A 27,303-nucleotide genomic window follows, 5' to 3' on the forward strand; every position below is an offset into this window, starting at 1 on the left:
CGGTCAGACCGGTCCTGGCAGATCAGTTCTGCGGTTTCACTCAATTCACTTCCGATTTGCTTCGTGATTTCGCTTGCACGTTCGAGACCTTTTGTGTTGGTTTAGCTTTTCAATAGCTACTCCTAACTTTGGTCAGAATGCTTGAGGGCTTGGGTGATTTTCGTGATATAAGCCGACGATTCGAATTTCGAAGAAATTTTGATCGGTTCACATTCACTCCCCTCTGGTCGCCGGCTTCGGTCCCTCAGTTCCGGGAAACACGAACGCGACGGTCCGTACTCGGCGGCATTGCGAGAGGGGAGATGCCCGTGGAGGACCAGATCAGGGAGCAGCTCCTCAACGCCAGGCCGCCGCCGTCGTCGTACGACATGCCATGGGTTGCCATGGTGCCGGCGCCAGGGTCCCCTCAGGCGTCGCGCTTCCCGCAGTGCGTGGATTGGATCCTGCGGAACCAGCGCGGCAACGGGTCGTGGGGGTCGGCGCCAGGCCGCGACATCGGGGGCGAGCCATGGTCGCTGCTGGGCAAGGACGTGCTCTCGTCGACGATGGCGTGCGTCCTCGCGCTCCGGACGTGGGGCGTTGGTGACGAGCACGTCGGCAAAGGTTAATCGTGCATTCCTGCTGCCGGCTATCGTCGGTGGTGTTCGGCTTAATCGCGTCGTTCTCATGTCATGCCCCGCGCGATGTCTTGGCTCGCATGCAGGGCTCCGCTTCATCGGGCACAATGCGTCCTTCGTGACGGACGACAGGAGCGACACGCCGGCAGGGTTCAACGTCATCTTCCTCGGCATGCTCGCGCACGGCATCGACATGGGGCTGGAGATCCCTATTGTTGGTGATATGCCCAAGAGCCCATCATCACAATACGGTTTAAAGGCCCAAGTGGATATTGATCCAAGAGGGATTAGGGTTACTAATGGGCCTATGAGATAGAAGCCCATTAGTACGCCCTATATATATGAGGGAGGGGCTAAGGGGGCGAAGACCTGAGCCGCGCCACCTCCCTAGCCGCCGCCCCTCCCTCTCTCTCGGCCGCCGCCCTTGCCGTGCGTGCAGTGCTAGCACACCGACGCCCGGCGTTTCATCCCCGTACGTGTGGACTCCGTGGAGGCGCTGCTGCGACTGCTGCGCTGATCGGCTGCTGGGATCAAGTACGAGGAGCTCGGTTCGTGGGACGTGATCGACTACTTCCTCTACATCGACGCGCGACTTCTTCCGCTGCGCTGCGCGTCTAGTGGTAACGATCTATGATCTTCTACTCGCAAGTATCTTGGGTTTATGCGGTAGTGATGCTAGCGTAGCCTACCCGTTTTCCTACAGTGGTACCAGAGCCATCTTGCGTAGTTTTTGGTCTGGATCTTTTGCATATAGGTGATATGTTGTTGTAGTAGATTGGATCTATTATTTTTGTACGGTTTGATTAGATCAATTGGTCATAAGGGGTTAAAACTGGAGCGAGTTGATTGCGCGGCATATGACAAAAGATTAGTTTGTGTTCTTTCTCTGTTATGCATACGACATGTCCCTACCGGCTGGAATCACCACCGGGACTAACTGTGTGCATAGTCAGCAGATTGAACCAACAGATCAAGGTCATGTGTAGATGCAGTCTTCTCAAGTGCAAAGTTTGCACGGTCAAGGTGATTGACCTAGTGAAAATTGAGGCATTATGAATGGCTCGGATTTGAGGTGATGCGATCACTCTGATGAGATTTTCATAGGGATTCCATAGATGCGATCTGTGTAATTCCGTGAGGTTTTCATAGGGACCGCCGTTGCTTTCTCGTTGTAGCGGCTTCTCAAGCGCTACTTTGGTAGAACACGTCGTACGCCTAACTTGTTTTTGCAGGGTGTGATGTGAATGGTATGGCATCAATGTCATGTGATGATGTATGTGATGATTTGTGCGGCCTGCGTGTCGCAAGTTAACACAACCGGGTTGAGGTTGCACCATTATTGTATAACGACCTGCGTGTCGACTTGTGATGTTTGAATCCTCATGTAATTATTTCACTAGCTATTAGATGTAGTAGCTTAGTATCTTTTCATGGAGGCTTCAATCATGATGGCGATGATGATCACCACAAGACAGGACGGATGGCAATGGAGGTCACCTTGGAGCCATGGCGATGGTGCCCATTGTGATGCAAGAGGCCATACTATTCACAATATAATATGATTATATGCTTGTGATGTTTATTTTCCTGTCATACTATTTTTTCATGCTTTTACATATGGTGGATGCTTTAATCATGATAGAATAGTTTCCCTCAGAAAAGGTTGAGTTTTTGATGCCTTTTACCAATAGCTGCACCTATAAATTTTGATCGTTGTGTGGTAGGTTTACCAAAGTAGAGTACCCTCAGCTATCACTTTTGTATAGGGTGGATGTCGGACATTCACAAGCATAGTATTGGTTTACTCAGCAAAGCTATCAAAACAGTTTTGGGCTTTAAGGCATAGGGTTGGGGCCGGGGCATTGGATGCCACCCAACAAACAAGAGTCGCATAGAGATGTGATTAGTAATTTGTTACTTACCTGTATCACTACTTTTCTAGCTGTGATGCTAAAGCTCACTAGAATTTTAGTGATTATGGATCTTGAACCACTATATGTCATTGGAGGGAAGATGACTTTGATATAGTAGGTTGTCTTTTGTTAAATCAGTTAATGAAAGTCTTTACATAAACTTAGTGCTGAAATCTTGTTTTACTTTAATGTTGTAGATCATGTCTGCCAATAACAATTCCGCTTTCAATTTGCGTTCTATTCTTGAGAAAGAAAAGTTGAATGGAACAAACTTTATTGATTGGTACCGCAACCTGAGAATTGTTCTCAGGCAAGAGAAAAAGGAGTATGTTCTTGAGCAGCCATATCCTGATGATCTCCCTGACAATGCAACTGCTGCTGATCGTAGAGCTTATGAGAAGCACTGCAATGACTCACTTGATGTCAGCTGTCTGATGCTCGCCACCATGTCCCCTGATCTGCAGAAGTAGTATGAGCATGCGGATGCTCATACCATGATCGAGGGGCTGCGTGGGATGTTTCAGAACCAAGCCAGGACTGAGAGGTTCAATATCTCAAAATCCTTGTTTGCGTGCAAGCTGGCAGAAGGTAGCCCAGTCAGTCCTCATGTGATTAAAATGATTGGTTACATTGAGACTTTGGATAGACTTGGTTCTGAACTTCACCAAGACTTGGCTACTGATGTTATTCTCCAGTCGCTCCCGGCGAGCTATGAGCCTTTTATCATGAACTTTCAGATGAATGGCTTGGATAAAACATTGAGTGAGTTGCATGGGATGCTAAAAACAGCAGAGGAGAGCATTAAGAAGAATCCCAATCATGTGATGATGATTCAGAAGGGGAACAAAAAGAGGAAGCGTTGGACGCCTCCTAATCCCAAAGGTAAAGGCAAGGAAAAGAGTTCCGGTGGTGAGTCCTCAGGCTCTAAGCTAAAGCCAGCACCTAAGGCCAAATCTGGCCCTACTTCTGAAGATGAATGCTTCCACTGTCATGAAAAGGGACATTGGTCTAGGAACTGCAAGAAGTACTTGGAAGAAAAGAAGAAGAAGAAGGGAAGTGAGACTTCCACTTCAGGTATAAATGTTATAGAAATAAATATTGCATTATCTTCTAGTGAATCATGGGTATTTGATACTGGATCGATGATTCACACTTGCAAATCGTTGCAGGGTCTAAGTGAGACTAGAAGATTTGCAAGAGGCGAGTTGGACGTTCGGGTCGGCAATGGCGCAAAGGTTGCGGTGTTGGCGGTCGGCACCTACCACTTGTCTCTACCCTCCGGATTAGTTTTGGAATTAAATAATTGTTATTGCATTCCTTCTTTGAGCAAGAACATTATTTCTTCTTCATGTTTGGAAGAAGTTGGTGATTTTAAGATTGTAATTGAGAACAAACGTTGTTCTATCTTTTGCAATGGTATTTTTTATGCTCATTGTCCATTGGTGAATGGATTATATGTTCTTGATCTTGAGGATAAATCTGTCTGTAACATTAATACTAAGAGGCTTAGACCAAATGATTTGAATCCCACTTTTATTTGGCATTGTCCCTTAGGTCATATAAATGAGAAGCGCATTGAACAACTCCATAAAGATGGATTGTTAAGCTCATTTGATTTTGAATCATTTGACACATGTGAGTCTTGTTTGCTTGGAAAGATGACCAAAGCGCCTTTCACTGGTCAGAGTGAGAGGGCGAGTGACTTGTTGGGACTTGTACATACCGATGTATGTGGACCAATGAGCTCAATAGCCAGAGGTGGTTTTCAGTACTTCATTAATTTCACTGATGACTTTAGTAGATATGGCTATATCTACTTAATGAGGCACAAGTCTGAATCGTTTGAAAAGTTCAAAGAATTTCAGAATGAAGTACAAAATCAATTAGGCAAGACAATTAAATTTCTGCGATCTGATCGTGGAGGAGAATATTTGAGCCTTGAATTTGGTGATCATTTGAAGCAATGTGGAATTATTCCGCAGCTAACTCCGCCCGGAACGCCTCAATGGAATGGGGTATCCGAACGGAGGAACCGAACCTTGTTGGACATGGTTAGGTCCATGATGAGCCAAACTGATCTTCCATTGTCATTTTGGGGTTATGCTCTTGAAACTGCTGCGTTCACACTAAATAGGGTTCCAAGTAAGTCTGTTGAGAAGACACCATATGAGATATGGACTGGGAAGCGTCCCGGATTATCTTTTCTCAAAGTTTGGGGATGTGAGGCTTATGTCAAACGTTTGATGTCAGATAAGCTCACTCCAAAGTCAGACAAATGTTTCTTTGTGGGGTATCCTAGGGAAACCAAAGGATATTATTTTTACAATAAGGCGGATGGCAAAGTGTTTGTCGCTCGCAATGGTGTTTTCTTAGAAAAGGAGTTTCTCTCAAAAGGATTTAGTGGGAGCAAGGTGCAACTTGAAGAAATTCAGGAAACACCCGAAATTGTTTCAGCACCCACTGAAGATCCACGGGATGTGCAAGATGTTGCACAACCCGTAGTTGAGGCACCAGCCCCACGAAGGTCTATAAGGGCACGTCGCGCTACTGACAAGCTCAACCTCCTTATTACGGAGGAGCGCCATGTATTATTGATGGAAAATGATGAGCCCTTGACCTACTAAGAAGCAATGATGGGACCCGACTCCGACAAATGGCTTGAAGCCATGGAATCCGAGTTAAAATCCATGCATGATAATCAAGTTTGGAACTTGATCGATCAGATTGACAGTGTAAGACCTGTCGACTGTAAGTGGATTTTTAAGAAAAAATTAGACATGGATGGAAATGTTCACATCTATAAGGCACGATTGGTGGCGAAAGGTTTCCGACAAATTCAAGGTGTTGACTATCAGGAAACCTTTTCGCCCATCGCAATGCTAAAGTCTGTTCGGATTCTCCTAGCAATTGCCGCATATTATGACTATGAGATATGGCAAATGGATGTCAAAACCGCTTTTCTTAATGGACATCTAAGTGAGGATGTGTATATGACACAGCCTGAAGGTTTTGTCGATCCTAAAAATGCTGGGAAAATATGTAAGCTTCAGAGGTCCATCTATGGATTGAAGCAAGCATCTCGGAGTTGGAATATTCGTTTTGATGAAGTAGTCAAAGGGTTTGGCTTCATCAAGAATGAAGATGAGCCTTGTGTTTACAAAAAGGCTAGTGGGAGCGCACTTGTGTTTCTGGTCCTAATGTGGATGACATATTACTGATCGGAAATGATATTCCAATGCTTGAAGCCGTTAAAACCTCATTGAAAAAGAGTTTTTCGATGAAGGATTTAGGAGAGGCGGCTTATATTCTGGGTATTAGGATCTATAGAGATAGATCAAAAAGGCTAATTGGATTGAGCCAAGACACATACATTGACAAGATATTGAATCGGTTCAATATACAAGATTCCAAGAAAGGTTTCTTGCCAATGTCACATGGCATTACTCTAAACAAGAGTCAGTGTGCTACGACACCTGATGAGCAAAAGAGGATGAGTACGATTCCTTATGCTTCAGCCATAGGGTCGATCATGTATGCTATGCTTTGCACGCGCCCAGATGTTTCCTTTGCTCTAAGTGTTACGAGCAGGTATCAGTCAGATTTCGGTGAACCTCACTGGACAATTGTAAAGAGTATCCTTAAGTACTTGAGAAGAACTAAGGATATGTTCCTAATATTTGGAGGCGAAGATGAGCTCCTTGTAAAGGGTTACACCGATGCTAGTTTTCAAACAGACAAAGATGACTCCAAATCGCAATCCGGTTTTGTTTTCTGCCTCAATGGTGGGGCAGTGAGCTGGAAGAGTTCCAAGCAAGATACGGTGGCTGATTCGACGACAGAGGCCGAGTATATTGCAGCTTCCGAAGCTGCAAAAGAAGCTGTTTGGATCAGAAAGTTTGTTTCTGACTTGGGTGTTGTTCCTAGTGCGTCCAGTCCAGTGGACCTCTATTGTGATAATAGTGGTGCCGTTGCACTAGCAAAGGAGCTTAGAACAACTAAGAAGTCCAGACATATACTGCGAAAGTATCACCTCATCCGTAACTTTGTTGAGAGAGGTGATGTGAAGGTTTGCAAGGTGCACACGGATTCAAACGTTGCTGATCCGTTGACGAAGCCTCTCCCACAACCAAAGCATGAGGCGCACATGAGATCTATGGGTATTAGATACTTACATCAGTGATTCTAGTGTGCGTGGGAGATTTTGTGTCATGAGTATGTTTATGTAATGATAAATAATTGTTATTTGTTCCATGGATGATTATTTTACATTGATTATCAAGTATGTGACTTGTTCGTGAAACTCTTTGTTGAAAATGATATGATTCTAAATTATCCCTAGTTTATGTCGTTGTGTGGGACAACAACGACGTTGAGACTAGCACATGCATTAATTGATGATCATGTTTCATGGATCATGGATATGGAGATATCGGATTAATGATGTGGACACATGTTGGTGAACATGGTGTTGGATTGACCCACTCCAAGACAATGTTGGGATTGTTATTTTGTATGTGCCATCAGTTGTTCTTGAGTGTTATACCTACTGAATCCTTAGACCTGAGATCGCCATTGTTTCTCACTGTGTGTAGTGGTGCATCTTGGGGCTGCTAAACGCTACTCCGTGACTGAGTAGTTACAAAAACAGCTTACAGGTATGTCATGAAACATGGAATGGAATGTGAGCGGATCAAGATGGAATTTGCCCCTCCTAGATAACGGGAGAGATATCTCTGGGCCCCTCGAGATAGTTGGATTTGAAAGTGGTTGGCCATGCCAAAGTGATTAAAGAGTTAATCATGATGACTACAGGTTAGTTATGAATAGAATCCACTATTAGATCGAGAGAATGGTCGAGCTATCACAAAGGTGGCACGCATCTCGCTTTGAGCTTGACTGGTATCGTGTGGCAAAGGGATCGGTGTATGAGTATATCTATGGTTCGGCCGATATGATCTTTATGTGTATTTGTGAGTCACTATGCCCTGCTAGGTGCCGCTATTGACTTGTGATTCGGAAATAATTTCCGATCACGACCACCTACACATGAACCTAACGGGTCACACACTTAAGGGGTTTGGAATGTTGGAAAGCTTGCATGTATGATTGTCTCTAGTGCAAGTGGGAGATTGTTGGTGATATGCCCAAGAGCCCATCATCACAATACGGTTTAAAGGCCCAAGTGGATATTGATCCAAGAGGGATTAGGGTTACTAATGGGCATATGAGATAGAAGCCCATTAGTACGCCCTATATATATGAGGGAGGGGCTAAGGGGGCGAAGACCTGAGCCGCGCCACCTCCCTAGCCGCCGCCCCTCCCTCTCTCTCGGCCGCCGCCCTTGCCGTGCGTGCGGTGCTAGCACACCGACGCCCGGCGTTTCATCCCCGTACGTGTGGACTCCGTGGAGGCGCTGCTGCGACTGCTGCGCTGATCGGCTGCTGGGATCAAGTACGAGGAGCTCGGTTCGTGGGACGTGATCGACTACTTTCTCTACATCGACGCGCGACTTCTTCCGCTGCGCTGCGCGTCTAGTGATAACGATCTATGATCTTCTACTCGCAAGTATCTTGGGTTTCCCTACACCTATGACCCCCGCCAACGTTGACGCCATCCTCCGGCTGCGCGACACGGAGCTAAAAAGGTTTTGTCTCACTCACCGTTGCATGTGATGATGATCCTCATTGCCCCGATTCCGTGCGTTTATTCTGAATTCTCATTTGCCTATTTATTGATCTCTGTCAACAGCATGGGTTCTGGAAGTAAAGCTTTCATGGCCTACGTAGCAGAAGGCTTGGGGAACCTGCTAGACTGGGACCAGGCGATGGAGCACCAGAGGAAGAACTGATCGTTGTTCAACTCACCAGCACCAACGGCCGCAGCTGCGATCCACAACTACAACGGGAGAGCACTCGACTACCTGGATTCCCTCATCAGCAGGTTCGGCAGCTCAGGTGTGCAGTGCAGAACAGAACGTGTACTATACTCCTATCCAAGAAATCAAAGGATGGCAAAATTAAGGACATAGAGCTAAGATAGGTTTCTAACATGTGCTAATGGCCATTTGCAGTGCCGACTGTGTATCCGCGGAACGCGTACTCCCGGCTTCGCATGGTGGACACGTTGGAGAAGATGGGGATCTCTGCGAGCTTTTCCGGTGAAATAAACAACATACTTGACTCGATATACAGGTAGAAATTACTAGTTGTGATGATGATGAAACCTGCTGTGCTTCTGTTTGCTACTTGTATTAATTATATATCTTGGCTGCAATAATAAAAAACTTGCAGCTCCTGGCTGGCCAAGGATGAGGAGATAACGCAGGACATCGCCACGTGCGTAATGGCGTTCCGCCTCCTGCGTTTGCACGGATACGATGTCGCGTCTGGTAAGCGAGGGAGATCAAAAGTTTCATTGTTTTGCTTGTTCTTTGGTTAAACTTGGAGGACTTTTACCAGCTTGAAAGAGTTGTGTGCAGATGAGTTGGCCCAATTCAGCGAAGAATCCAGCTTCTATGATTCCGTCCAAGGGTATCTAAATGACAGTGAAGCATTACTAGAACTGTACAAAGCATCACAGGTTCAGATCTTTGAGGCGGAGCCGATCCTGGAAAACATTGGTTCTTGGTCTGCTAAACTTCTGAAGCAACAACTGTGTTCCAACAAGATATCCAGATCTGTAGACCCCCAAGAGGTAGCTAGTTTCCACCGTTATACAAAATATAATCATTTTTTAATCGATAATTTATAGTGCATTTCATGTGCATATTATTCCTTCCAGGTGGAGCATGTGCTGAAATTCCCCTTCTACGCCACCCTAGACCGGCTGGAGCACAGGTGGAACATTGAACATTTCAGGACAGGGAGCTTCCATATGCTAAAATCAGCATACCGGTGAGGTCCTTGAGTCGCTTGAGATGCTGCATATTCTGGCTTTTCAGTAGATCTACCAAAATACTGAACTTTTTGATCCGTCCGATCAGCGCTTGTCAGGTAGATGAAGGAATGGTCGCGCTGGCAGCTGATGGGTTCCATTCCTGCCAGGCTTTGTACCAACAAGAGCTTCAGAACCTCAAGAGGTCTATAACATCAAGGCTAATAAAACTCCATTTTATTTCCTGAAATAGAACTAAAATTCTTTTTTCTATTTATCTCTCTTTAACGTTTAAACAGCTGGGCGAAAGAGATGAGGCTGGACGAGCTGGAGTTTGCGAGAGTGATGCCGCTGGTGCTGGTTGCCACCTGCTTCCACTATGTTCCCCTCTGAGCTATCCGAGGCTCGCCTTGCCTATGGCATGAAGAACATCCTGGTGACCGTAGTTGATGACCTGTTCGACGTCGGGGGATCAAAGGAAGAGTTGGAGAACCTTGTCACGCTGATCGAAAAGTACTGAAACTCACCTCACAACATATTTCCTGCAGATCGACAGTGACCATTGATGTATCTATAATGCACCAGGGTGCATTTTGTACAGAGAACGCTCCCACCCTAGTTGCAATTTGTCTAATCGCGCGGTTGCAACTGGTTTGCGTGCAGCTACAACTAGTTCGTACCTAGTTGCAACTGGGTCGGGTCCGGTTGCAATTAGTTCGCGTCCAATTGCAACTGGCCCGTCAAGTTGCCATTGGTGCAGTCATGCAGTTGCAACTGGGTTGGGTTCGGTTGCAATTGGTTCGTAACCAATTGCAACTGGTCCGTCGAGTTGCAAATTGGTGCAGTCACGCAGTTGCAATTGCGGGGGACTGTGCATTTATTATACAGAATGCACCTTGTTGCATTTTAGCCTCGTCGTATATATATGTATGTACACACATATATAATACACACACATATATGTATGTATATATACATATATGTATATACTTATATATATACATATATGTACATATATGTATACATATATGTATATATGTATACATACATACATATATATATATATATATATATATATATATATATATATATATATATATATATATATATATATATATATATATAAGACATACACACAAACCCTTGTGTTATTCTACGCGTAGAAGTTTATTCTACACCAATAGCTAAACTGAGCAGAATTATTGAATAATTTTTCAGTGGTTTAGTAACCGGCGTGGTATTACTGAATATGGTTCAGTAACATGATAAATTTAGTTCTATATTTTGATGATTATTTTTGCTAGTTATAGAAGGTGGGTGTAGAATGACATTCTACATGTTAGTATTGCCGTATATATATACACAAATCTGTGGTCGCAGGTGGGACGCGCATGAAGAAGTTGGCTTCTGCTCCGAAAGCGTGAAGATTGTTTTCCGCGCCATCTACCACACGAGCAACCTGCTCGGGGCCAAGACCGCAGCGTCATCCACCACATCGCCGAGCTCATAAGTCTCTTCTGATCGATCACTTCAGCTAGCTATCTAATTAGCTAGTGAGCGAGCAATGGTCGATCACTGAGCGATTAATGGCGGAGCTAGCTGATGATGCTCTCGCATGATGCTTGCAGTGGACGGACTAGGTGAGGGCCTCGATGGCCGAGGCGGAGTGGAGGATGAAAGGGCACGTGCCGTCCTTGGATGAGTACATGGCGGTTACGGTGCCATCGTTCGGGCTGGGCCCGATCACCTTCACGTCGTTCTGCCTCCTCGGGCCGGAGCTCAGCGAGCAGGTGGTCCGGAGCCGGGAGTACGGCGAGATGATCTGATGCGTTGCCACCTGCAGCCGCTTCCTGAACAACCTCCGGACGTATGAGAGGGAGGAGGAGCAAGGGAAGACGAACAGCGTACTGCTCCTGGATCCTCGCTATGGCGGCTCGATCGAGGCGGCCAAGAGGGAGACCACGAGCGCCCTCGCGGCGTCCAGGAGGGAGCTGCTGAGGATGGTGGTCAGGGACGGCGGCGCAGTACCCCGGCCGATGAGGCAGGAGTTCTGGAACATTTACAAGGTTTCGCACCTTATGTACAGCGAGGAGGACGGCTTCACGTCGACCAGCAGAGAGACGTTGTGCGCGGCGAACGCGGTGGTGCACGAGCCGCTAGCCTGGCGGCTAGGAGGGAAGATCGAATCCCCGGCAGCCGCCGCGTCTGATAAATTATGAAGTTCATTGCCGCGCGCGATGCTGATTGGGACGCTATTTCAAATAATTTCCAACTATATTGAGACTGAAAGCAATGAAGGGGTGGAAAGTGTCATGTGGTTATTCGAATTTATCTAAATTTATATCCGCTAAAAGCGAATATGGATATCCGTATCCACACATCCATTTCTAATATGATAGAAACTAAAGTGAATATATTTGAATACTCGCTTCTTCGTTATCCAAATTCGGGTTAATACTATAAATAATTGTACATATGGATTTATATCCAATATTATCCGTATTTCATATAGAATAAGCACTTCCCTAGACCATGCTATAAATATATTATTTTATTTCAGTATAAATTGATGTATTTATTGATGCACATTACTTTCAAATACTTAATTTTAATAATGTAAAATTTTTTATTTGCTTTATTTTTATATTAATATTTTTTATTTACTAAAACATTTTTGATAAAAAGTAACAAAAATAAATGTGGAAAGAAACGCAAGCAAAGGAAAGGAAAAGAAACTAGAACACATATATACATACGTACGTTATGTGAGGTAAAATCCAATTCGTCACAATTATGTGGGCTGATATTATGTATTAATGAGCTGACTTGGGTTGAACATCTGATTTTTCATCTGCTTGTGAGGATTGATCGGAGGGCGCCACGCTCCGCATGGTCGGACCGGAGTATTTCTGAAGGATAGCGGCAGAGCTCCCTCGGTGATGGGTGGGTTCCACATGCTTAAAGCCGAGGAAGCCTTACTGCCACAAGTCTAGCTTTTTCGCTCTAGAGCTTCTCCAACAAGTTACATCTGTGGGTAGTTGCGGTTGACAAAAGATTAAGTCGTGCCAAGCAGGGCCCATGTCCGGTGAGAGGGTGGAAGCACAAGAAACATCACAATAAAAATTTGCAGAGGGTCAACCACCAGACCAACAAGAGGACAAACCTGCTCAGCAGCACGAGAATCAATGCAAGCTGGCTTTCGCCATGAAGCGTACGTCAAGCACTCTCGTTCTAAGGTGGTGTTTAGTTTCCAAAAAAAATTACACAATACCCGTCACATCAAGTGGACACATGCATGAAATATTAAATATAGTTAAAAAATAACTAATTACATAAGAAACATCAAGCGCTCTCGTGCTAATCACGGCCTGCATTTGCATCATGCAGTAATGAGTATGACCAGTTAGATGAGATTGTTAACTCACAGTTTCCAATCTAAACTGTGGACACATATCATTTTTCGTAACAGTGGATGTAGAAATAGTAAGTGTTCTGTTGCCCACGGCCAATGAAATACACTGAATTTCATAACTAGGAATGAGTTCTGCACATAGTTTTCCTTTTGTGTGAAAACTAATACAATGCAATCGCTCGTATAAATCTACACACACTCACCCTTATAAACGCATGCATATGTATACACATTCTTCCCCATACTTCTTGTGGCATTTCTGAGTAGGATATAGATAGTGTATCGAGCGGGTTAGTGTTTCTTTTTAGTTGGCGAACCCAATGATTTAGAAAATTAAGGTCGTAACAAAGCTATATGTGGAGTTTATTCGACAGTTCCAAACATCCAAGAAGAATAGACACATGGTTGCAACCGTTGTTGAAGACAAAATAACATCAACAGCGCAGTTACGATGGCAGCAAGTTCTAGCAGATGATGATACGCCTGATGGCTTCTTGGTGGAAAAAACACCATCCTAAGTGTTGGGAATGCTTTTATTTATTTGTAAATGTACATGCTCGCTAGCTCTGTAAGTAGCTATACCCATGCAGGAAACCTATATATAAAGCACTCTTAGCTTACGTACCATGTGATGTACGTGAGCTCAAGATGGACGCTTCATTTAGTCTTCGCCTGTTCGTTACTGACTCAGAGGTCACCTACTACTACGATGGAGGCGGTTTTGTATTTTTCAAAAAAAATCTAATTAGATTTACACAATCAAAATTAATTCATTTTAAATTAGAAAAAGTGAAATTAGTACCTTTTTTTTTAAAATGTACACTATTACAGAAAAGGTTTTTGTTCCAGGCCATTTGTCCCGGTTGGCTTTGGGCCCTGGACAATAGGTGGCTTTTGTCCCGGGTCCAACGGCTAGCCGGGCCAGCGGGGGACAGGGGCCTTTTGTCCCGGTTGGTGGCTCCACTCGGGACAAAAAGGCCCAACCCTTTTATCCCGATTGGTAACACTAACCCAACCAAAAGGGTGACCCTTTCATCTCGGTTGGTGCCACCAACCCAGACAAAAGGACCCTTTTGTCCCGGTTGGTGTTACCAACCCGGATAAAAGGCCCCTCCACGTGACAGTTCAAAAGGAAGTTATTCTATACTGAGTCACATGTACTACTTAGGTGAGTTGGCAAGGAAACCATGCACTAGACAAGAGGTCTTGGGATCAAATCCCGTGGGGTGCAAAAATGTTTTTAGCATGTGGGTCATTTTGTCCTAGTTCTGCCACCCGGGACAAAAGCCTCCAGCCTTTTGTCCCGGAAGGCGAATCCCGGTTCCAAAATCGGGACAAATGGCCTTGTGGAACCAGGACAAAAGGCTATTTTTGTAGTAGTGGTAAGCTATTTATTATTGCTCTATTTGAATCTTAATTATTCAAAAATAATAGGCATAACTCCAAGCAACCAAATACTATTAATATAAAAAAATTAGATCTGAATAACTGACAAGCATAATGCCAATAGATAGGTTACATTTTTTAGAAAACCTTTGATACCTATTTCGTATTTCTTTAAATTACTTATAAATCTTTAAGTTTAAACTTAAATATTTTTAATTTTTACAAAGTGGAAAACCACCTTCGAAACCACCCAAAGGGCCAAATTTGCCCGATTTTAACAGTAGGATGGTCTTTGTTATCCGGTTTTGTAGTTGAAGGTTGAAAATCGGACTTTTGTGATAGTTTAAGGGTTTAAACCGGGTTTTTCCCTAAATAAAATATCAATCACTGTAAAAACATGCAGATGCTGGGCAGCTAAGGAATGAATACCTGGACAGCATGATAATCGACTGGGTGCCGGGGTTGCCCGCCTCAGAGACTTCCCGAGCTTCATCCGCACCATGGAACCCGACGATGCCATGCTCGCCTTGACCCTGCGCTCAACAGAGTCATGTCATCAGCGACATGTCGGGCATCCTGCGCTCACCATGGAACACATTCGAGAGGTAGAGAGCCAGGTCATCAGCGACATGTCGGGCATCCTGCCGCCTATCTACGCCATGGGGCCGCTACCACTTCTCCTTAGGGAAGCCTGCGCCGGCGCCGGTGGTGACCATGCCGCCAGCACGTCGGCGGGCTCCAGCCTTTCCAAGGAGAACCACGCGTGCCAAGACTGGCTTGACGTCGGTGGTGGCTACGAGTTCCTATGGGTGATCAGGAGCGACCAGCAGGCGACGGGCGCCACCGGTGCAACCACCGTCGTCCTGCCGCCGGAGTTCCTGGCGGAGACGGAGGGGCGGGGCCGCGTGACGAGCTGGTGCCTGCAGGAGGCGGTGCTCCGGCACAAGGCCGTCGGCGCGTTCCTGATGCACTACGGGTGGAACTCGATGCTGGAGAGCGTCTGCGCCGGGGTGCCGATGCTGTGCTGGCCATTCGGGGCCGACCAGTAGACCAACAGCAGGATGGTGTGCACGGAGTGGTGCGTCCGCGTGGAGCTAAGCGGGGACCCCGGGCATGAAGAGGTGGAGGCGGCGATACACGGCAGGTGATGGGCAGGGGGAGAGGGCAGGAGCTGAGGGGGTCGGCGACGGAGTGGAAGGATAAGACCGTGCTTGCGGCACGGCCTGGTGGCTCCGCTTGGGTAAATCTGGAGATGGCAGTCAACGAGGTGCTTGCTCATTGGTTTGTTGCTGTTAATTTCACCTCAAGAAAAAGTGGTCTGGATTTGAGTTTTTCCCACGAATTTGCTTATAACTAGCTCATTTTCAAGGATTGTAAACAAACTCTATTATTTGGAATGTTCCGAAGTGGTAATAAATAAAGTATCAAAATATGCGTAGGTTAATAGATCGAAATTCTGAAAACCAATTATTCTCCCGAAAATAATGCAGCTTCGTTAGTGATCTTATCGGACTCGGATAACATGACGATTTTTTAAGGACTCGTATGCTATGTTTACTTGTACGTAAGTTGATTTTGTCCTAACAAATTATGCTGAATCGGTGCACGCATCTAATCTCCCTTTCATCTCCAAAACCAAGACGAATTATGGACGTAGACATGTGGTTGTCGCTGCCGCCCGACCTGTTTCTTGAGATCTTCTGCCGCCTGGAGGCGGCTGCCGCCCTCCGCTGCACCAGAGTCTGCAAGCCGTGGCAGCACACCATCATCTGCAGCGCCGCCTCGTGCCTCCGGCCCCGCCCCTACTTCTTCGTCCCCGGCCTTCTCGGCTTCTTCCAAAACTACCGGACAGAGGAGGTGGCCACGTGCACTTGAGGATGCAGCGCGTGCCAGGGCCGTTGGAGCCCGCACCCGCCGGCCTAGCACCGTACGACGAGCTATTGTCGTCGCGTGACGGGCTCGTCCTCCTCGGTGGGAGGGCGGCACAGGATCTCTGCCTATGCAGCCTCATGAGTGTGCGTGCGTTGTGAGTGTCTGTGTTGTACTGTGTAATCTCAAAAAAAAAATCTAGACTAACCCTGTAAAACAAGCATCTAGACACCCTGCAGAATCCCCCCGGCGGGGCCTTCCCCGACATCAACGGAGCATGTATGAACGCCACCGCCAGGCCTACCCTCGACTGCCAGTGTGCCACTGTTCGCACGTGGTCATTCACTCGAGCCTCGAGCAGCACTTCTTCTTCCTCTGCGCCTTCTTCTCTGCACCCTTTTTTTCCTCGGCACCGGCAGCTTCAACGGCAACGAGATGCATACTGTTATTTGTCAGGGAGCGGTTCATTCTTCACAACCAACCTCAAAATTGATCTTACACGTGGTGGAAAAAATGATCATGTGTGGTGACGAGCTGCGCACGGTGCGACGATCTTCACAACCAAACAGGTTATTGTTCCACCTCTGAACACACCTGCGACTTTTGTTCCAGTGTTGGGACTTGGGAGTATATATAGGGGTCACCTGCGATGGCACTCCTCAGTTACCAGACGCTAGCTAGCTAGTTCTGAGTTCTCCAACGATGGATCTCTCCCTTGTCCTTGCGCTCGTCGCCGTCGCCTTATCCATTCTCTTCCTCGTCGTGACGAGGGCCAGGAAGCCATGGCAGCGGGGCAAGCTGCCCCCGGGCTCCCTGGGCCTGCCGGTGATCGGCCAGAGCCTCGGCCTCCTCCGCGCCTTGCGCACCAACACCGCCGAGCGGTGGGTCCAGGACCGGGTCGACCGGTACGGCCCGGTGTCCAAGCTGTCGCTGTTCGGCGGGCCGACGGTGCTCCTCGCGGGACCCGCGGCCAACAAGTTCGTCTTCTTCAACGGCACGCTGGCGCTGCAGCAGCCCCGATCCGTGCAGAGGATCCTCGGCGAGAGGAGCATCCTGAGCCTCATCGGCGCCGACCACAAGCGCATCCGCGGCGCGCTCCTCGAGTTCCTCAAGCCGGACATGCTGCGGCTGTACGTGGGCAGGATCGACGGCGAGGTGCGGCGCCACCTCGACGAGAGCTGGGCCGGCCGGGCCACCGTCACGGTCATGCCGCTGATGAAGAGCCTCACGTTCGACATCATCTCCCTGCTGCTCTTCGGCCTCGAGCGAGGCGCCGTCCGGGACGCCCTCGCCGGCGACTTCAAGCACATGGTGGATGGCATGTGGGCCGTCCCTGTGGACCTGCCGTTCACGGCGTTCCACCGGAGCCTGAAGGCCAGCGCCAGTGCTCGCCGGCTGGTCGCTGGGATCACGCTGGAGACCAAGGCCAAGCTGGAGCGGGGCGAGGCCTCCCGGAGCAGCGACCTCATCGCGTGCCTCCTCAGCTTGACCGACGACAGCGGCGCGCGGCTGCTGAGCGAGGAGGAGATCGTGGACACCGCCATGGTCTCCCTCACAGCCGGCCACGACACGTCCTCCATCCTTCTCACCTTTTTGATCCGCCAGCTCGCCAACGATCCTGACACGCTCGCCGCCATGGTCCAAGGTACGTAATTAACAAGCCTCATCGATGAACGCAGGCATCGTCGTCGATCACCTCACCATGCCTTGAGACGAGAAATCAAGAATTAATTAGAACGTCTGACCACGCACGCCATGCATGGCCATCCCTTATTCGACCATTATTCTTCGCTGTGCAGAGCACGACGAGATCGCCAAGAGCAAGGGCGACGGCGAGGCCCTGACCTGGGAGGACCTGGCAAAGATGAAGCTCACGTGGCGCGCCGCACAGGAGATGCTCCGCCTGGTGCCCCCGGTCTTCGGCAACTTCAGGAGAGCGACCCAAGACATCGAGTTCGACGGCTACGCCATCCCCAAAGGGTGGCAGGTGTTCTGGACGGCGGCCGCGACGCACATGGACGGGAGCATCTTCCCCGAGCCGGCCAAATTCAACCTGTCCCGGTTCGAGAACCAGTCGGCGTCGGTTGCGCCGCCGTGCTCCTTCGTCGCCTTTGGCGCCGGCCCGAGGATCTGCGTCGGCATGGAGTTCGCCAGGACCGAGACGCTGGTGGCGTTGCATTACCTGCTGAGGCGCTTCAGGTGGAAGCTCTGCTGCAAGGAGAACACCTTCGTGAGGGACCCCACGCCGTCGCCGCTGCACGACCTGCCGATAGAACTTGTTGAGCACAAGGCAGCATCGCCATGATCATATACGATGGATCGTGACGAGATAATAATAATATACTCCCACTTCAAAGCTAAGATACGTATAGCCATGTTGATTCGTCACCACGGATCCATGCATGGTCTAGACTCCAGAGTTATATAAACTTTGACCGCTGTTTTAGCTGGAATAAAGTTGGATATATATGTATATGTGTATATACACATATACATATACAAATATGTATATCGGCGCCAAGCTATATATATATACATGCGCACAAAAAAATACATGCCATATCCTGCTTCTTGTTGCATGTTGTTGCCGCAAAATTCGGTGCGATGAATCTTGCATAGCATGACACGCTAAAGCTAGGGAGCTCTGCTTATCTCCGGTGCAGCTCCTGCTCTATAGGTTTGCGGTGATAAATCAAACAAAACTTGCTGATGAATCTAATTGTAAAATAATTTATTCTTAACTTGTAACTGTGATCGGTTGAGATAGCCGATTGATAACTCGAGCCATAACAGATCATATCGAACCAATGAATCTAACTTAATCGTACCCCTCGAAGATCGGATCTAACCGAGACAGTATGGGATGATAAAACCATGTTAAATGAATCGGTCGATAAGATTGACTTCGACAAGGTATAGGATTTGATCAATTTAATATAAAACGAAGATCACTAAACCTATCGGCTACTGCGATTCTGTAGAAAAAGAGTTAGATAGCAGCCGATAGATCTCTGATCAACATTGGGTAAATTGTGAAATCTTATGAAAACCCATGAAAGATCGGATATAACCGATACAGCCTTATGAAAACCAATGAATCTTGTGAAACTTTAAAGAAATAACTAAATCTATTATATTTACAAAGACATTCCAAGCAAATTGGACTCTCAAATCTTCTGATGACGTCATCTTTCCCTCCGAGTCGTAGCCAGCCGATGTGCCTCCTTTGACTAATCCTCAATTGCATCTTGACTATGCTGGCGACAGCTTTGATCAGGTCTTCTAGCATCTTGGGCCGTGGGCCTTCCTGAGATTCTTCATCGGCTCCATTTTCACTTACCAAAATTATACTTGCAAAATTTTAACATCAACACATGTGATGATGTGATGCGAGGGAGCACGGACCCATGCGTGTAGCTTTTCCCTGCTGCTCTGACATGTGCATGCAACTTATAGCTAATCTAAAAACTAATGACAAACTTGCAGGTTCACATGCCAAGCATCAATCTAGGATCCCCTTATATCGGATGGCTGCATGTGGGTGCGTAGATCCCCTTATATTGAATCACGTTTCCATATAAATATTCATATTCTTTTATGGTGCGAACTAAATATTTGAATATTATGGATGGTCTAAGTTTGTTAAAAGCTCATCGAGTATAGCCAAAAACCATGCAGGATTGTACAAATAAGGCGATAAATCTGTTAGATTTTCACGGAATATTTTAGAAATTGTGTGATTCCATTTCGAGGTAATTTTTTAGTAGGATTAGGTATCTTCATAAATAAATTCGACTCTTCAGAACTCGATCATCAAGTCTTTAGGAGAATAATATCATTGCTTCGGAGGAGCTCGAGCTTTTAATTTGTGCATAAACTCGAGCCTTGGGTCCCTGAGGTGGTAACATTAGAACTTCGGCGCGCTTTGATCCTGCCAGGTCATTCATGGAGTTAAACAACGGACCGAGTCATACAAGCCCTCGTTTTCAGTATTTCAGTATCACAAGTAGCTTAACAGGATGTTCTTTTTCATGTTTCTATGTGAATTGCGGTAGAGCTCACCTAAGATTTGAAGTAAAAGGCATTGAGTCTACCTGATTAGAAACCTTAAAGAATATTTATTTTTTGAATTGAACAGATGTTTGTTTCAACACTATGAGTTTCCCAAGGTTTTTTTTGAGGAAATATTTTCCCAAGGTTGCTGTCTACTGATCTCAAATTGACTCATGTTTTAGTTCTTTTAGAATGGGGAGGATGAAGATAGGTTCAGCATGCTGTCTGACGATATTGTACTGTCCATCATGGCGAGTGTCAACACAACTACTGTTGCAAGGACAAGTGTCTTGTCCACACTGTGGAAACAACTGCCATGGTTGCTCTGCGAGCTGACGATTGACGTCAAAGATTTTTTTACCTACCCCGGATAGGCTGCATGTTTGCGGTCTGTTTGTTTCAAAAAAAAAATTGCGGGCTGCATCTCTTTCTGGACTTGCGCACAAAACCATTTGTAGTAGTAGCGTATCTAAATTTTTGCAGATCGGATTTAAATTTCCCATGTAAATAATTCGTCTCCCCTACCTTTCAAGGATTCTAAATATTATATCAAACCTAATTATTTATCCCCTTTAAGAAATACAATGCACTCTCTTCATATTTTCTATTTGGGAAGTGACTAAACTAAACCACAATTGAGAGTTTTTTGCAATTTTTTGTGATTGAAAAGAACATATTTGTGCAGTAATTTTATACGTGCGGTAGCAATCTTGGAGAACATTATGCTACATCCTCCGGGAGATTCAGAGCATGTACGGTCTCTATTCGCACCAAGATCAGTAAGTGAAAAACATATTTTCAGTTAGCATTGAGATGGTCACTTCTGTTGGACTGCTCTCACCCTGAGCGTAGTGAGGTCACTGAATTGCAATTTTGCAATGACTAATGTGTAAGGATGACATGAGAGGAATGCATAGTCAGATTTCTATTATCTTGATCAGCACTTGATGTACAGTCTACCACGGCTCAAGCAAGCGGTCCAGCCTTGAGCAGTTCTTCCTCTTCGCCTCCTCTGCGCGAGAGGTTTAGATTATTGATTTGGTGTGTTTCTTCATATCAAGAATCGATAGTGCTACAAGTTATCCTAAATCTATTAAGACAAGAGGGGGTCGATAGATCACATGGCATGAATTACTATTGTGCTAATGGCTGGCATATACGATACTTTGCATTCAATTCTGTTTTATATGTTGTAGAAGCACTCTGTGTATCTGCCCATGTTGAATATGATGGTTTATTCCCATTTAGACCACGGAGTATGTGATGTCTGGTTTTTTTTTGAAATGGTACTTATCTTGTGGCACTGCATCATATTGCATTGCATGGCATGACATTTGGAGTTATGTCGCGAACCTATGGTTGCGACTGTACCGGTACAACATCATTTATCGATGCAGCTTCATACCTTGTTGGGTACGAAGGCAAGAGTTCATGTGCATTTATATGCATTTCTGTATGGTTTAAGGGTTGGATGCGATGAAGTATATTGTGATATATTATGAATAGTTATATCTCATATTGCACTACGACTTATCGGACTTTGGACAAACTATATGTGGCTGTATGGATATTTGGATATTGGTTTGATGTAGTTGCATCGAAACTAAGATGAGAAGTGATCCTTTTTCCTAGTGAGGTGAGTTATGGTATGGCTAAAGGAATTGTGGAGATATTATATGCTTTTCCTTCCTTGCATTAGTAAGCCCTTCAATTTCTTTAAATATTATTTTATTTTGTTATGGGATATAATATTCATTTATGCTACTTTATTTTTCCGGTTGTTATGGCAACCTATGTGTTATGGCTTTTGCAGGTGACTTTCTATTATTCTATTCAGATTATACATTATTCGTGAGGGTAACTCATTACAAACTAATGCTATGTTTTTCATGCCATGATCACCTGATTCTTAGAGAAAGAAGCGGATATGCTAGAGCTATTCTCTAATACTTGTTACGACATTAAATGATTAATTAATCTAATATGGTTTAAAAAGCTTATTAAAGTAGTTTACTTGCTGAGATTATTCAATCTCACTCTTATTTTTCCCTCCCCAGGTTGTCCTTTGAAGAGAGCATGGGAAAAATGGGTTAGTTGCACATATCCTACACTTTTACATGATCTCATAATGCCAAGATATTTTCTCCTGAGTCCGAGAGATGGTAGAGAACCCTTGCTAATGTTTGTTAAAGATAGAGTTGATCTGTTGGAGTATCACGCTACATATGTTGTTTATCTTTTGCTGCTTCCACATTGTACTTGTTTCATGGTTTATGCTATCAAAATTTTCCATTTCAGCATCTTGTAGTGTAGTTGTGTAGCATCCTAGGGTTGCGTGATACCTGATACTTGGGGTGTTACACAAAGGGTCTTGTCCCTCTCAAAGGTACAGTAAATAGCTATGACGAAGAATTGTTTACGAATAAATAGTAGTCAGTAGCTTAATTTCTATTTGATGGGATACATAAAATAACAGTCGCTGTAAATACATGCAGATGCTGGGCAGCTGAGGAATGGATACCTGGATAGCATGGTCATCAACTAGGCGCCGGGGTTGCCCAAGGGCATGCATCTCAGAGACTTCCCGAGCTTCAACTGCACCACGATCCCTGACGATGTCGTGCTCATCCTGACCCTGTGCTCGACGGAGTGCCACTGCACCATCCCATCCGCCGTCGTGTTCCGCACATTGGAGGAGCTAGTGTCGGTGTTTAACTGTCAAGCCCACCGTGGGATACTGTGACATCCCAGAGTTTTAAAATGCTAAGCAAGAAATATTAAATATGATTTCATACATAATAAACAAGAAAAATTCAAATTATGCATTTCTTTTGGATAATAAGATATGTGTATGTATGAGTATGCATGCGTATGAATGTGTGTTTATGTGTATATGAAATTTTGCACATAAAATGACAGGTCAAATGAACCATAGTATTCGAGGTTTTAAACAATCTTTCAAATTTTAAAACAAATATGCTTTGAAAATGATTTCTAAAATATAGCTCAAACGAACTTTTCCCAAAACCAAAGTTATAGATTTTCAAAAGACGAACAACTTTCGTGTTCAAAGTTTTTTTTTAGTTTCCACACAAAATGGTAGAAAAAGTGGATTTCCGAAAAGTATAGGATATTTTCAAATGCACTCAAGTTTCAAATTTTATTTTTGAAACCATTGTTCAAATGAAAAAGTGCCTAAAATGAAAGTTGTAGATCTCAAAATTTTAAGCAAGTTTGGTATTCAAAAGTTTTTTGGTTGAGGCCAAAAAGAAGGAGTAAAATTGAGTTTACAAACTGGAATTTTTTAACTTCAGTTTAATTACCATATTGCCCTCACTCCATCTCTACCTCCTCTATTTCCTCTCACGCCGTGGTGACGCCGTGCCGATGCCGTACGCCGGCGCCGCCAATGGCCGGCCATGTGCCGAGCTCTGGCCAAAACCGCCATCGCGCCCCCCTCTCTGGCGCTGCACAAGCGTGCCATGCGCCCCCGACGCCCCTCCGCGCGACACGCCGCGAACGTCGTCGTCTCGCCGTCGCCGCTCTCGACGTCCAAGCCACGCGTCGCTGCGCCACTGTCCCCGCCGCCATTCCAGTCGCCTTACGAAGCCAACTACACTTTCTCCTCTCCGCTCCGCCTCTCCCCAAAGCCAAGGGCCGAGTTTCCCTGCGTCAGAGCAAGCACCGTCGCGCCCATGGTGCCGCCGCCCACGACCTCCACGCGGAGCTCACCCCTCCGGCCTCCCTCCGGCCCGAACGACCCCACAGCTAGCTCCTCCTCGCCGCCCTGAACCTCCTGCACCCGGTCCCGCTCCTCTTCCCCCGCCGGAGCGCCGCCGTCGCAGCTCAGTTCGCCGCGGCCTCTGCTCCTCCGTGGGCACGCCGACACAGGCCGTCCCGACTCCAATTCCGGGTACCCACAGGTGCGGTTCGGTCTCCTCTAGCCCCTCCCCTTCCTATCCCTCGCCGCCGGCAAGAGAAACCGCCGGAAACCAGCCGACCCCACCCGCCCCTTCTCCTACCTCCGGCCAAGGGCCTCGTTGCAATTTGTTTTTAATTCCGAAGGGGTTCTGCGCATGATGCAAGGGCCCTTTCGTAAATCTGTCTTTCTAGTTTTTAGTTTCAAACAGCAAACTTGTAAATTTGTTTAAAAATCGTAGAAAAATCGGAAAAATGCAAATCCAAATCAGTGCTTATCAGGTAGATGAAGGAATGGTCGCGCTGGCAGCTGATGGGTTCCATTCCTGCCAGGCTTTGTACCAACAAGAGCTTCAGAACCTCAAGAGGTCTATAACATCAAGGCTAATAAAACTCCATTTTATTTCCTGAAATAGAACTAAAATTCGTTTTTCTATTTATCTCTCTTTAACGTTTAAACAGCTGGGCGAAAGAGATGAGGCTGGACGAGATGGAGTTCGCGAGAGTGATGCCGCTGGTCTGCTGGTTGCCACCTGCTTCCACTATGTTCCCCTCTGAGCTATCCGAGGCTCGCCTTGCCTATGGCATGAAGAACATCCTGGTGACCGCAGTCGATGACCTGTTTGACGTCGGGGGATCAAAGGAAGAGTTGGAGAACCTTATCACGCTGATCGAAAAGTACTGAAACTCACCTCACAACATATTTCCTGCAGATCGACAGTGACCATTGATGCATCTATAATGCACCAGGGTGCATTTTGTACAGAGAACGCTCCCACCCTAGTTGCAATTGGTCTAATCGCGCGGTTGCAACTGGTTTGCGTGCAGCTGCAACTAGTTCGTGCCTAGTTGCAACTGGGTCGGGTCCGGTTGCAATTAGTTCGTGTCCAATTGCAACTGGCCCGTCAAGTTCCAGTTGGTGCAGTCATGCAGTTGCAACTGGGTTGCGTTCGGTTGCAATTGGTTCGTAACCAATTGCAACTGGTCTGTCGAGTTGCAATTGGTGCAGTCGCATAGTTGCAATTGCGGGGGACTGTGCATTTATTATACAGAATGCACCTTGTTGCATTTTAGCCTCGTCGTATATATATGTATGTACACACACACATATATATACACACACACATATATAATACACACACATATATATATGTATGTATATATACATACATATATATATACACATACATATATATATATATATATGTATATATAGACACACACAAACCCATGTGCTATTCTACGCCTTAGGTGTAGAAGTTTATTCTACACCAATAGCTAAACTGAATAGAATTATTGAATAATTTTTCAGTGGTTTAGTAACCGGCGTGGTATTACTGAATATGGTTCAGTAACATGATAAATTTAGTTCAATATTTTGATGATTAGTTTTGCTAGTTATAGAAGGTGGGTGTAGAATGACATTCTACATGTTAGTATTGCCGTATATATATACACAAATCCGAGAGCGTGAAGATTGTTTTCCGCGCCATCTACCACATGAGCAACCTGCTCGGGGCCAAGGCCGAGGCGGTGCAGAACCGCAGCGTCATCCACCACATCGCCGAGCTCGTAAGTCTCTTTTGATCGACCACTTCAGCTAGCTAGCTACATAGCTAGTGAGCGAGCAATGGTCGATCACTGAGCGATTAATGGCGGAGCTAGCTAATGATGCTCTCGCATGGTGCTTGCAGAGGGCGGACCAGGTGAGGTCCTCGATGGCCGAGGCGGAGTGGAGGATGAAAGGGCACGTGCCGTCCTTGGTTGAGTGCATGGCTGTCACGGTGCCCTCGTTCGGGCTGGGCCCGATCACCTTCACGTCGTTCTGCCTCCTCGGGCCGGAGCTCAGCGAGGAGGTGGTCCGGAGCCGGGAGTACGGCGAGATGATCCGATGCGTTGCCACCTGCAGCCGCTTCCTGAATGACCTCCGGACGTATGAGAGGGAGGAGGAGCAAGGGAAGACGAACAGCGTCCTGCTGCTGGCGGCTCGATCGAGGCGGCCAAGAGGGAGGCCAGGAGCGCCCTCGCGGCATCCAGGAGGGAGCTGCTGAGGATGGTGGTCAGGGACGGCGGCGCGGTACCCCGGCCGATGCGGCAGGAGTTCTGGAACATTTACAAGGTTTCGCACCTTATGTACAGCGAGGAGGACGGCTTCACGTTGACCAGCAGAGAGACGTTGCGCGCGGCGAATACGGTGGTGCACGAGCCGCTGGCCTGGCGGCTAGGAGGGAAGATCGACTCCCCGGCAGCCGCCGCGTCTGATAAATTATGAAGTTCATTGCCGCGCGCGGTGCTGATTGGGACGCTATTTCAAATAATTTCCAACTATATTGAGACCGAAAGCAATGAAGGGGTGGAAAGTGTCACGTGGTTATTCGAATTTATCTAAATTTATATCTGCTAAAAGCGAATATGGATATCCGTATCCACACATCCATTTCTAATATGATAGAAACTAAAGTGGATATATTTGAATACTCGCTTCTTGGTGATCCAAATTCAGATTCATAATATAAATAATTGTACATATGGATTTAGATCCAATATTATCCGTATTTCATATAGAATAAATACTTCCATAGACCATGCTATAAATATATTATTTTATTTCAGTATAAATTGATGTATTTATTGATGCACATTACTTTCAAATACTTCATTTTAATAATGTAATTTTTTTATTTTCTATATTTTTATATTAGTATTTTTTATTTCCTAAAACATTTTTGATAAAAAGTAACAAAAATAGATGTGGAAAGAAACGCAAGCAAAGGAAAGGAAAAGAAACTAGAACACATATATACATGTGTAGCTACTGTTTTACATTTGTTTTGTTTTATGATTAGGATAAATAAATCCTTTTCTCCATGTTGCTGTACTTAGTTCCTGAGACTACAAATTTTTGTGTTCATGTCATTCATTACCTAGTTAGTGTATAAAAAGTTTGAGAAATTTTTGTTAATCCCAACTAGTCTAACCAATTAATAGTTTAATAAAATGCTAAATCAGGAACCTCAGTTCCACTGCATAGAAAAATTTGATATTTTTCCTAAGGCATGGTTTTGAGTATTTGACCAATCCTGTAAATTTTGAGCATGTGAAACTGGGTAGGTTGCTCTGTTGTATATTAATTTGATATATTCCTAGAAAAGGAATCTTAATTCTCATGCTTGGTGTGTATCTCATTTAATTCTGAAACTTTTACCACAAGCTCATCTTAAGGATTCTAATCTCCAGTTAAATTTTCATTACCAGAAATTGC

The 27,303-nt window shown here is 45.8% G+C and overlaps 2 protein-coding genes and 1 pseudogene across 2 annotated transcripts; all 3 read left to right on the forward strand.

Moving 5' to 3' along the window:
• The first annotated feature begins 223 nt into the window (after positions 1-223).
• Positions 224-26,523, forward strand: LOC120666131 (annotated as a pseudogene).
• On the forward strand, positions 16,732-18,601 carry LOC120666129 (cytochrome P450 716B1-like). The gene is made up of 2 exons (XM_039945918.1): positions 16,732-17,715; positions 17,870-18,601. Exons 1-2 carry the CDS (start codon positions 16,773-16,775, stop codon positions 18,373-18,375), a joined length of 1,449 nt encoding a protein of 482 aa, XP_039801852.1. The 5' UTR covers positions 16,732-16,772; the 3' UTR covers positions 18,376-18,601.
• LOC120666130 (ent-pimara-8(14),15-diene synthase-like) lies at positions 24,319-25,114 on the forward strand. The gene is made up of 2 exons (XM_039945919.1): positions 24,319-24,409; positions 24,504-25,114. Exons 1-2 carry the CDS (start codon positions 24,336-24,338, stop codon positions 24,724-24,726), a joined length of 297 nt encoding a protein of 98 aa, XP_039801853.1. The 5' UTR covers positions 24,319-24,335; the 3' UTR covers positions 24,727-25,114.
• Positions 26,524-27,303: the final 780 nt, after the last annotated feature.

Source organism: Panicum virgatum, chromosome 3N (assembly GCF_016808335.1).
Source record: "Panicum virgatum strain AP13 chromosome 3N, P.virgatum_v5, whole genome shotgun sequence".
Lineage (NCBI taxonomy): Eukaryota > Viridiplantae > Streptophyta > Magnoliopsida > Poales > Poaceae > Panicum > Panicum virgatum.

Bases quoted from the DNA above. Each gene is read 5' to 3' on its own strand.
- LOC120666129 (XM_039945918.1), top strand. From the start codon at position 16,773: ATGGATCTCTCCCTTGTCCTTGCGCTCGTCGCCGTCGCCTTATCCATT. The intron at 17,716-17,869 runs GTACGTAATTAA...TTCGCTGTGCAG, and splicing joins GCTCGCCGCCATGGTCCAAG to AGCACGACGAGATCGCCAAG.
- LOC120666130 (XM_039945919.1), top strand. From the start codon at position 24,336: ATGGTCGCGCTGGCAGCTGATGGGTTCCATTCCTGCCAGGCTTTGTAC. The intron at 24,410-24,503 runs GTCTATAACATC...ACGTTTAAACAG, and splicing joins GAGCTTCAGAACCTCAAGAG to CTGGGCGAAAGAGATGAGGC.